We start from the raw sequence: 12,643 nt of genomic DNA, 5'->3' as shown, positions 1-12,643 counted from the left end.
AGAGAACTGGACATGTTCCTTAGGTTCCTGGTCGGCCATGTCTCTACAATCCACACAGAATCTGCTTCAAGGCCTGATTGAGCAGAAGGAGGAACACTCAGCCGTTGTTGAAAGATTAAGACCAGTTTTGTTAAATATAGATTTGTTGGACTGCTCGCCTGAGAGATGTCTGAACCTTGTCCACTGTCTGACTGAGCTCAAAGACACTTCTGTGCATCAGACGTGCAGCAGTATCTGAAACCAAACCATGATCCTGAAAACCAGCTCACCCCTGTGTCAGTGCTCAGCTCTGGCCCACCTGATTCTCATGTCAAACTTCCTCTCGATGAGTTCAACCTGATTGAAATTCAGACCTTTCAAACAAGAGGTATTTTCAGACTTCTCCCAGCTGTGAGGAACTGCAGAATAGTGCGGTGAGTCCAGTCATTTAAGCTGGATTTCATTAAATCAGTTTATCATTGTTGGTAGCAAATAAAGATCTGGATACGTCACATTTTATCTTTTTCTGAATAACAATGTTCACTGGAATGGTCCAGCTCTCCTGTTGAAACCCTTCTAAAACATGTTTAGATATGCTGGAGTCCCTCTGAAAACTCTTTACATGTATAACTCTAAATTGTACATTTTAAAATGTCTACAGAATATCTGGTGTGGATCTCGATACATGGCTTACTGAACCCATCCGCTCAGCTCTTCAGACGCCACACTCTGTGCTGACTGAGCTCCACCTGACAGACTGCACTTTCTACCCTGAAAGTCCAAAGCTTTTGACTGATGGACTGCTGAATGCTCAGAGTAAAACTGGAAGCTCTCAGGTTTGTATAAACTTCTTAGTACTCACGTAACCTGTGCTTATTTTCTGTTTGATGGTTGTTTGGTGACGTGTTTTGCAGCCTCTCTGGTTATTCGTTCAGTGGAAGTAAATCGTTGGCATCAGCTCTCAAATCCCTCGTCACGAATCTGAGAGAACTGGAGCTGAGTACTAACATCCTGCAGGGCTCGTTGCTCACTGTGCTGTCTGTTGGGCTTGGCTGCTCTAAACTGGAGCAGCTCAGGTCAGTTGTTGCAGTGTTTTTGGTTTATGATGGTAGAAGTGGGAGGCTTATTGTATTTATGTATACCTACTTTTTGTCATTTTATGCACATTGTTCCAAAAGACTGAACCGGAATCCTCAGACTGCAGAGATCTGCCAGCAGATAGTGACGGCAATCTCGTCCAGCTCGTCTTACCTACGACAGCTGGAGATGAGTTACAGCAATTTTAAAGACTCAGAAATGGAAATCCTCTCAGTGGGCCTGATGAGCTCAAACTGCCCCCTGGAGACACTCAGGTAAATACTCCACTGTTTAGCAGCTTGTAGTGTAGCCATGTTCCTTAGCTAGGATGAGCTTTCTAGTTACAGCTCCCAGAGTTGAGGTGATTGTTGGCTTGCTCTCCATGTTGCTAATATGGATCAATGAAATGATATTTCCCTCAGACTCAGTCACAACAAACTCACTGAGAGAGGCTGTGAGACGCTGGCCTCAGCTCTCAGCTCCAAACCTTCCCGTCTGACAGAACTGGACCTGAGCTACAATGAGCTGCAGGACTCAGGAGTGAAGGCGCTCTGTGGTGCCCTGATGAGCCCACACTGTGGTCTGAGAACCCTCAGGTCAGTTAACAAAGAGCAGCATGTGTCTGTGAGGAGCCTGATGACTGACTCACTTGATGGGTCCTGGGCTGGTCACTAAGTGAACATGTACCTCCACACTTGTAAGGTTCCTGCTGTGTGATTTCTGCAGGTTGTCCTTCTGTAAAGTGACAACAGATGGAGGTTCCTCTGTGGCCTCGGCTCTAAGGTCTGACCACTGCAGCCTCAGAGAGCTGGACTTAAGCTTTAACCATCTCACAGATCAGGGAGTCCAGCTGCTGACTGACATACAGGAGGATTCAGGCTGCAGTCTGGAACATCTAAAGTAAGCTTGAACAAGGAAATGTTTGGAATGACTCTGATGCTGATTTACAGGACCATGTGACCATGTTGTCACCTGCTGCCTTTTTATTTCCCATCAGTGTGGACCAAAACGAAGAGTGCTGGGTTGACCTGAAGCTCCTGAGACAGTGTAAGTTTTTCTGAAATGATCTGACATGTATGTTTGCAGGGGAGCTGAAGTAGCCAGGCAGAAGACTGCCATGCTAGTAGCACAGTTTAGTTCATAAGTCATACACAGAAATGATAAACAGACACAAAGATACAAGATGAAGAGCAGCAGAGTCTGTTTTGGTGTTTGAAATACAGTTTGTAGAAGGAGTTATTTCAAAAGTTAAATCTCTGATTGAAGAGGAATAATAGGGATCCTGTCCTGGCTGTGGAAGAGTTGATCCCACCAGGATCCTAGAGGGGGCATGGGAGTTCACCAACCAGTCTTGTATGTTTAAAGTATTTGGAGGAGGCATGTGACTGATTCCCTTAGGGTTTTCTGTAGGGGGAGTATGGGATACTGAGTCAGTTGTCATCTGAGAAGCACGTCCTTAGATGTGGAGGTGCTGATCCTCCTGACAGCTACAGGTCTTGACTTAGTGAAAGCAACATGACCGTGTCATCTGTAAAAGACAGACCTGGGATCCAGAGGACACCAAGCTGAGCGCCCTTCACCCCTTGGTGACCTCCTGCCAGTGATGCCCAAAGACAACATGTCTACAGAGTCAAATGTAGAACGGTGCCAAGTGCACTTGTGATGTTCAACATGGTGTTTGTTGTGGACGGCCTGTGACAGCCGTATCCGGCTCTAGCTGGAGAGATTTGTGCTGAATCCGAACAGCGAGGGGATTGATTTCAATCACGTACAAAGGAGGGCTGTATTTTCCTCAGGTCTGTAATGAACCATGATGTTTCTTCTGCTTGCAGACGCCTGTGATCTGACTCTGGACCCCAACACAGCAGGTGTTTCTGTCTTGCTGACCAATGAGAACAAAATGGCAGCTTATGTCAATGATGGTCAGCCATATCCTGAGCATCCAGACAGGTTTTGTACCAGCCAGGTTCTGTGTAAGGAGGCTCTGAGCGGCCGCCATTACTGGGAGGTGGAGTGTGATTCAGCTGACGTTGGAGTGGCGTATAAGAGCATACGCAGGGTGGACGACAGCTCCACTGAATATTCTCTGGGAGGAAATGAAAAGTCTTGGTGCTGGACTCAGGACAGGGGCTACTGTTATAACAACTCCTCTTTCAGGATCCTGGATTTCCCTCTAAAACAAAGTGTCATAGGGGTGTATGTGGACCAGCCGGCAGGTGTTCTGTCCTTTTTTGAGGTCCACTCTGACACACTGACCCACCTGTACACTGTGCACACAGCCTTCACTGAACCTCTCCATCCTGGGTTCAGAGTTGATCAGTTCTCCTCCATTAAAATAAAACAAGCACAAATATAGAAGGAAACATTTTGCTGCATTACCACAGCATGCTGTGACAGAGAACATAAACAGAGCAGCAGCAATTAGAAAACATCTGAGATCGGACCCGAGAATGTCCGAGCAACGTCTCGTCTCTGACCCTCCTGGCCCACGGGGCACTCTGCAGTCACATTTGGATCCAAAAAACGGTGGACAAGCTAACAAATAGTGGAAGGAAGGCTGTTTCTGAACTCAGCCACTCACTCCCTGCTGCTACATCTGGAGTTCAGTGTCATCAGGTAAACACTTTGACACTCCCACCATCATTTCCTGTCGCTGTAATGACGTCATTGCTGTCACATAAATAAAACATGCTTATCTCTGCCGGCTAAACAAGCTACGACTTATCACAATCACGACAATTATCACCTGTACTGTACATGATTTATTAAATAAATGTTTGAACTGAACAGCTCATGTTACCTTAGTTGAATCAGCAGCAGACTTCAATAACTTTCATTAACAATCAGGTCCGTCTGGAAACATGTTGTTTGTGTGTTATGAAGTAATCAGCTGATTTTTGGAATAATTTTTGAGCTTTTATGTGTGTGTGTATTTACAGGCTCATTGTTTTCTTTGTGTTAGTTGTTCAGTGAAGCCATCAGCCGTCATGTGAAGCACACGAGCACTAAAATAAACACCATGCTAGCATCACAGTGACGACTGCTGCTCACAGAAGCGTCACCGTGTGAGGCTGCTTTGTCACTTTTTATTCCTTTCAGGTGTCAGCTGAGCGGGAGCCTTGTTGTTCTCTGATGTGCACTGACACACACACGCGCACACGCGCACGCACGCACACACACACACACACACACACACACACACACACACACACACACACGCACGCACGCACGCACACACACAGGTTCACACAAACACTCACTGTTACCTGCTGGTACACCCACACTCAGTGTTTTAGCCATGTAGACACACACGCACACTCGTCTGCATTCTGGTGATGTAACACTAGAGGGAGCTCCTCAACAGGAAAAGGTGGAGCAGCAGGTGGAGGCGTGCTGGCTGTGCAGTCAGTGTGCTGCTTTCTGCAGCTGTTTTCAGATTGTCAGAACATTATATTTGACAATATCTCAAGAGCACAGGGATGTTGTAGCAGATGGACACACACACACACACACACACACACACACACCCAGCTAAACTCCCTCTCAGAGAGGACCAAAGCCTTCGTGCATGAGTCACCTTCTGTTTGAGATTATTTATGCATATTATTTATTCTCATGGTGACTCACCCATATGTTTCAAAGGTTGAGGAGCTTTAACAGTTTTAGAAGGTTAAAAAGTCAAACTTATCCACGGAGTGTTTGCAGAGTTCAGCTGGTCAGAGCAGGACCATTAAACTCCACATCAATCTTTAATGGCCGCCATTTAAACCTGCTGTCAACTTTGTTTCTCTCTTTAGGTCAGTGAAGCTCCCAGATGGGATGCCAACACACACAAACACACAGACTGACATCGTTCAGCATTTTGTCTGCACCTGCATGTATATATTTAATTCTCATATCATCACACTTATCTGCCCGATAAACCGTGGTCACCTCTGTCTGCAAAAGCACTGAAGCAAATGTCCCACGTGTTTCAGTGTAACAGTTCCACAGACACACAAACACGTCTCAACAAGGGATTCACTGCTGCAGCGTCACTGTGGTCATATCCATAACAACTTATAGATCAGAAATGTAGAAAACAATGTGATTATTAAGATCATTATTTATAAAGAAATACATTTTAAAACAAAATAAAGGGCAGTATATCACCTCATCTTTGAGTTGATGTTTTATTTTTACAGCGTTTCTTCGACCTGTGGTCAGACGGACAAACGCCTGACACCCGGCGCTTTATTAACACGGTGAGTCAGCCTGCCTTTCTATTTGCACAGTTTTTGTGAGCTGGCTTTATGAAGCTAACTTTAGCATTAATATTTCAGAGAGCAAGCTCTCAACAGTAACTCGCAGAAAGTGAGAGCTTTTATTTATTTTTTCAGAAACAAAAGCAGCAGATAAAACCCAGAGCATGACTGACGTGCACTGCAGGTTAGTATCAGCATCATTGCAGTTTAGGAATTATGTAAGGAGGCATTTTATAAAAATATTAAACAAAAAACATCCTGCATTTCCTGAAGATATCACTTAGGAGCTCACCTGTCCTGCACGTAATCCTGAACTACACTCTGTGATATATGCAAGCTTATTGTTCTCTGGCTCTGTTTTTCTCTGTGTGCGTGTTTGTGTGTGTGCCGGAAGTGGGCCTTGTAGAGTTTGATGTTTCCTTTCTTTGCTATCATGAATATTTGATTCATCCCCATCCCCAGAAGGTTCCATCCAAATGCAGCTTTAACAACAACTACAGCAGCAGCAGCAGCAGCCAGGGCAGGAACATGCAGCCAATCACCTACAGTCTGTGAGTGTGTGTGTGTGTGTAAAGTAATACCATTACTTCTTTTCCCTTCACTCTTTGTCTCATAAGAAACAAAAAATTGCACATTATCAGAAAGTCAAATGCAAATCGAAATATGAAAGACACACACACACACACACACAGCATGTCACACGAGGAGGTTACGTGTCAGTGTGCAATGCCATGTGCACTCTAAAGCTATAGTCAAGAGTGTTTGTCTCCCCCTGCTGGCACTGAAGGTTATTACAGGTCAGCACAGAATATGATGCATCAAGCTAAAGGCTAAGCTAACCCAGCTTGGTCCACTAACTGATGGCTCATTGTGTTGAACTGTGGAGGTGAGCCTGGGCTGTGATGAGAGCAGGGCTGTGTTCAGATGTTGGTTCCATTCTTCCAGCTTTTTGCTGCCTCAGATTAATTTTATGGACTAAACTCCACAGAGAGACCTTAAAAAGTTCTCTTTCTGTGTGCCACAGCTTGGTTCCATGGTGAGCGCTGGCTGCCACTGTCCTGCAGGGACAGCCGTCGTCATGACAACCAGAGTACATGTGACAGCCAATCAGATTAGAACCCCCGGCCCTCGTCAGGTCCCATGATGTCTGCTCTTTACTCATTATAAATTGTTTGTGGTGTGTGTGTGTGTGTGTGTGTGCGCCTGCTGGCTGTGGTGTCCATCTTGGCTGTGTCATCGTGTGCTGACCTGTCTGTGGTGATGGTGTGTGACACCGCTCTGTCCTCTGCCCGGGTCTTTGTTTAACATGACTCTGTTTCCCAGAAAATGTGTTAATGTGAAGAGGAGTGTGTGTGTGTGTGTGTGTGTGTGTGTGCCTGCAGGTCTGTGGAGACTTTTATTTGTTTTGTGGCTGTCATTGATTATGTGGATGATGATGATGTTGCTTTAATTGCCTCTATGAAAATGTATCCTGACAGCATGACCAATATGAATTAAGAACAGAAATTAATTGTGTGTACGTCTGTGTTTGTGCTGTGTGTGTGTGTGTACATGTGAGAGTGGTGTGTGTGTGTGTACGCCTGTGGGTGCAATTCTTCTTTACATGATGTGGAAACTTTGCTCCTTAGTTGACCTCAAAGACTGCGAGGCAAAAACTAGGACACTGCATTAAGTACACATTAACATGCACACACACACACACACACACACAGACTGACATCGTCCAGCATTTTATCCGCAACTGCATGTATGATGTATATTTTATAGACATGTTAAAATTCTCATATCATCCACCACATGCTTGCCTGATAAACCATGTTCACACACACACACACACACACACACACACACTGGTGTTCAGCCTACACCAAAGACCACCCATTTAAACCAAGATCACACTTAAAAGAAGAAAAAAAAGCTTGCTTGCTTGTCAGCAGTGTTATGAAGGAGCTGCAAAAATGACACAAAAACTCTTTGTTTACAGCTGTGCGCCCTCTTGTGGTTGTTTGTTTTAGTGCCTGCACAAAAGAGCGGTGAGGTTTGTGGCAGACGGCAATTTTCCTTGTTGTAGTCTGTGTTGAACTGTTAGGAGCTCAGGTGTGATCATTTCCTCTTGCTCAGTGTTGTGTAATTGTTGTGTAATTGTTGTTCAGCTGCTGCCTGTCTTGATGTGTCCCTGCAATGAGAATGTAAGAATCTGCTCACATTAGGATGCTGCTAGCTTCCTAAGCTAACGCTGCTGGGCTGACTGTGTCGGCTGTTTTCATATGTGGAGCTGCAGCTTGTTCAATATTTGGAACAGTTAGCTACTTCCACAAAGCTTCACATACATTCTGTTGGACTGTTGGACTCAAATCGTCCAATAAGTGCACATGGATGACCCACTGGTGGGTCAATGAATTATTTACTGTAGGACATTATTGCTGATAATGTAGAAGGGAATGTCTTATTTCACTGGTGTGTGTGTGTGTGTGTGTGTGTGTGTGTTGCCTCATCTAGTTTCTTTCCATTTTGCTGAAAGGACTCCTATTAAAAGGTGATCGTGCCACCTCTGTGTGATTCTTCTGCTCAGATAATGAAGCCGCAGGAGACACACACACACACACACACACACACACTCAGAGCAGAAATCATCCCTCTCTCACACACACAGGAGACACACAGTCTGCGATCGGAGTTAAATCACTTGACCTCTGACCTCTCTCTGGACCAATGAGAGCCCTCCTGACGGGCGGGTGCAGCCTGGACGACAGCCTATAAATAGCAGCAATTTAGAAGCAGAGAAGAAGAGATTGATGACATCACTCTGCATCTATTTTAACACTTTGTCTTCGATCACTCTCTCCACTCTTTGGCTCCTCGCTCACAGCCCTGTGACATAGTCACAGGAAACGAACCTTCACACTCACATCACCTAATTTTGAGAAGCTCCACCCTGCTCCAACTCCCCCAACATGTCAGTCACTCCGTGAAGTGCCATAAACAGCAGGAAGGACTGCAGTCCAGATCCAAAGTTAAACAGAAAGTTTCAGCCGCAGCATCACTGTTGTCATGGCAACATCTCCATCTTAGTGAACAGTTGTGAGTCTGAGGGTGTAGTAAATAGTTATAAAATTTACAATAGTCCAAAAAAACGCCCATCATGCCCTCTGTTTCCAACTTCTCCTCCTCCTCCTCCTCCCTCCACTATCGATTGTCCTCCATCCTCCTGGTGTTGCATTTAAGCCACACTTCAGGCAGCTAAACGCTTCAGGAGGCTCACTGCCGGGCTGCTGGGGTTTTAGGAAAAACTGACGCTGCACTCTGCCTCGGCCTCAGGAGTTGGAAGAGAAATATCCCAATTAATCAGTATAGAGGAAAAAAAAAAAAGAAAAATAAACCCTTGAGTCAGGTCCACTCCACATCCCCTTTAATCAAATCCACCAAACTTCCCTTTAATCACAGCACTTTTCTCTAATGCTAAATGCTAAATAAAGCCTGCAGGGCACGCAGGGCTGAGGGGGCGGAAAAGCCCCCCGAGACGTTCTGTCATCAGCTGAGCTTGTTACTGGAGTGGAAAATTAACCTCTTCATGGACACTTGACGCAGGGCGGTGCGTGAACACACACACACAGTGACACGGTGCAGCTGCTAGCTTTGTTTCTTGATGGAGCTAAAGCCCTCTCTGTGGTCGACGTCTCCATCAGTGGATCAGGATCAGCTGATTTGGTGTCACTGCGTCAGCCCTGATGAAGGCTGTGGCTGTTAGGCCTTCAGAGCAGGACTTTTCCAGCCTCACACACACACACAAACACACACACGGACACACACTTGCCACCAGCGCCCTCATTAGGGCTTCCTGCCCGCTCAGCACTTTGCGTCCTGTCTGGTTGTCGCAGAGCCAATTTAAATGAGTGGTGTATGGATTTGAATCATTTATAGAGCATTCCAGGATTTTTTTCCATGTAATGAAACATTTCCTGCTCCTCTGACTCTGACTCTGAGCTCCTGCTCGGTGAGGAGGTTGGACCTCCTGCCTGCAGCTGTTTGTGGAAACAGGGAAGCAAAGTAGCCGCTAGCTGCTGACCTGCAGCTGTGGATCCTCACTCTGACTGGACGGATGCTGGGTCTGTGCAAGGATCAGGCTTCAGTGTGAGCAGTGGTCTGATGCACAAAGACTGTTGACTGTGTGTGAATATGGACAAAGTTTCCATGATGTTTCTCAGCTGGACGCTGCATCGTCTTTGTTTCACTAAATCACTGAATTCTCTGTTGGAGTGCAGATCAGCACAAAGACACTGACGCACAAAGTGAGCAGTCTGTGTCGTTGTTTACAGAGCATCGCTTTTATTTGTGTTGTGAATACGTTTTCTGATGTTGGTTGTGTGTGTTTCTTTGTGTGTGTGTGTGTGGGCCAGTTTAATCTGATGATACAAATGATGTTTGACATTAATGAAATGTTTAATGAAGCCGTGGCTGGAGGGCAGGTGCAGGGAGGCACGTCAACACACCTTTGTGCACACAACGACACACACACACACACACATTATAAAAGGTCCCATCACTCTAATCAAAGGTGACAGGACCTCAGTGCCCATGACATCCCCTCCACCATCACTCCATCCTGAGTGTTTTTAAAATGGCCTCTGTTAGCAGGGCTAATGTTAGCAGAATAATGATGTGATATATGAAATATATATAAAGTGCATTTGTGCAACCAGGAGTCACAGGAAGCAGCCGGTCCTGATCAGACTGTGTGAGCTCAGCTTACAGCCTGATCAGGGACGGGGCAGCTGATCCTAATGAGCCTGATCGTCGCTTTAAAAGCAGGAAGCGAGTTTCTCCTGAGGAGAGAATCAGAGTTTCCAGGGTTGGGCTGAGTGACGGGTGTGAGATGTGTGTGTGTGTGAGAGAGGCTGCTCGGTCTGACCGTAAAGTGTGTGAAAGGGTGATAAAAGCCAAAAGTTGACCAAAATAAATAGAATGTTTTCACAGACAGAGCCAGAACCCAAGACGACCAATTAGAAGGAAACAGCAGAGAGAAAGGCTAAATGTTGAGTGTGTAATTGGTCTGAAGTCGGAGGATGAGCGTGCTGCAGTAATTAGGTCTGAGAGACGCCCTCATTATAAAAGGCTCTGTTAATTAAATGCAGGAAGAGCCATGCAACAGTGGCTCTCACTGTGGATCAGTGTATCTCTGCTCTCTGTGAGGCCACACACACACACACACACAGGGTTTGGTGGCAGAGTTTTTGGGGAATGGTTTGGGTGGAGATCATCCATCATTCACACAGTGTGGGCGTTTCTCGGCTCTAATGGGACAACACATCAGAGCAGGTGTAAATTAATGATGGCTGAATCCTCTTTAATCTGGAACAGACCTGAGCGTCATTAATAGCAGCTGCGCTCAAGATGTCCTCCATCCTTTATTGTGTTCATTGATGCCGGATCAATCACCTGTTTGATGTCACACTCGGGGCTTCCTCAACCTAAATTAGCCGTTAGCTGGTAAACATGGCGACCCATGTAACAGATCAAACAGGCCAAAAGTAGTGTAGTCACCGTATGTTTCAGTGTTTATCTGGTTATTTGGACATCTTGATGTGTGAAATTTAAAAAAGTTAGCCCACATTTAAAGTTTAGCTGCCCAAACTTCTTTTTTCTTTTGTCCCACACTTATAAAAATAAATAAAAGCACAGCAATAAAGAAAGAGTAAAGCTGCGTTTAGAAATCTACAAATTGATTCATGATAAGGAAAAAGCAGTTAAAGTGTTAATAAATATATTTATCCATTTTTATTTGGTTACTTTATATTTTGGAGCATTTATGGCATGTTCCATTATTTGTACTTTGGTTTGTAATGAAGAGTGAACGGCAGACTGAACACTTGACTCCAAACAAATTCTTTTTCCTTCCAAACAGAAGGTCAATCATGGTTTTAGTTGTATTGACTGAATCACTGTGTGATACTTTTACCCTGCTGTGACACACACACACACAAAGAGCTGTTTTTTCTGAACTACGTGTGTTGATGTGATACGTCAGTTGTTACTGTTGTTAGTGTTGTTGCTGTGTGTCAGTCGAGGCCATGTGTCAGTTGTTGTCATGTCAGTTGTTGTCGTGTCAGTTGTTGTCGTGTCAGTTGTTGTCGTGTCAGTTGTTGTCGTGTCAGTTGTTGCTGTGTCAGTTGTTAGTGTTGTTGCTGTGTGTCAGTTGTTAGTGTCATTGCTGTGTGTCAGTTGTTGTCGTGTCAGTCGTGGCTGTGTGTCAGTTGTTGTCGTGTCAGTCGTGGCTGTGTGTCAGTTGTTAGTGTCGTTGCTGCAGCAGACTGTCCTCTGTGTTTATTGTTGTTGGCACATCCTGCTGTCCAAATGACTGCAGCAGCTCAGACCACCTACAGCTTTACTGTAGCTGCACTCTATGTAGGTCAGCTGGTTCTCTTCCATCAGCAGCAGGAGGACATTTTAGAAACAGCAGAGATGGATCTGGAGGCGTTCTGACAGACAGGAAGTGTCTGTTTCTGCCCTTTCAGATGTTGATTTGTGGATTTGTTGCAGGATCATAGTCCTGTTTAAAGACCACTTCTGGTCCAGCTGTCTGTCAGATGGGCTCATTCTAGGAGTCAGTCTGTCAGTCTGTACATTGATGCTGCTCAGCCTTTGTGTGTGTGGTAGAATGAAAACCTGCTGAGCTTGTGTACACACATCTGACTAACAACACACACACTGAGGGGACAGGAAGTGCTAACATGCTAACAGGTTTCTGGGACTCTAAGATGCTAAGATAATGCTAAGATAAATGAAGCCGAAGTCTGACTTCCATCCATCCATCCATCTTCCACCGCTTATCAGGGGCCGGGTCGCGGGGGCAGCAGTCTAAGCAGGGACACCCAGACTTCCCTCTCACCAGACACCAGGTGTTCCCAGGCCAGCCGAGAGACATAGTCTCTCCACCGCGTCCTGGGTCTTCCCCGGGGCCTCCTCCCAGTGGGACATGCCCAGAACACCTCCCCAGGGAGGCGTCCAGGAGGCATCCCGAAGTCCCCTCCATGGACCGCCACCTTACTGTGGTGGAGGGGTTTGAGTGCCCAGATGATCCTAGGAGCTATGTTGTCGGGGGCTTAATGTCCCCAGCAGGGTCTCCCAAGGCAAACAGGTCCTGGGTGATGGGCCAGACTAAGAGCGGTCCAAAAATCCCCTTATGAAGCAAAGAAAATCAAGGACAGTGACGTCGCCCGGTATGGCGCAGCCGGGGCCCCACCCTGGAGCCAGGCCCGGGGTTGGGGCTCGAATGCGAGCGCCTGGTGGCCGGGCGTTTCCCCACGGGGCCCGGCCGGGCTTAGCCCGAAGGAGCGACGTGGGGC

At 46.1% G+C, this 12,643-nt stretch overlaps 1 protein-coding gene across 1 annotated transcript; it reads left to right on the top strand.

Moving 5' to 3' along the window:
* The first annotated feature begins 786 nt into the window (after positions 1-786).
* Positions 787-3,436, top strand: LOC114439883 (ribonuclease inhibitor-like). The gene is made up of 7 exons (XM_028412082.1): positions 787-815; positions 894-1,055; positions 1,158-1,331; positions 1,479-1,652; positions 1,783-1,956; positions 2,054-2,103; positions 2,889-3,436. Exons 1-7 carry the CDS (start codon positions 787-789, stop codon positions 3,410-3,412), a joined length of 1,287 nt encoding a protein of 428 aa, XP_028267883.1. The 3' UTR covers positions 3,413-3,436.
* Positions 3,437-12,643: the final 9,207 nt, after the last annotated feature.

This window comes from Parambassis ranga, chromosome 8 (genome assembly GCF_900634625.1).
Source record: "Parambassis ranga chromosome 8, fParRan2.1, whole genome shotgun sequence".
In the NCBI taxonomy this organism is placed as follows: domain Eukaryota; kingdom Metazoa; phylum Chordata; class Actinopteri; family Ambassidae; genus Parambassis; species Parambassis ranga.
This window is presented reverse-complemented; position numbering and strand designations above follow the sequence as displayed.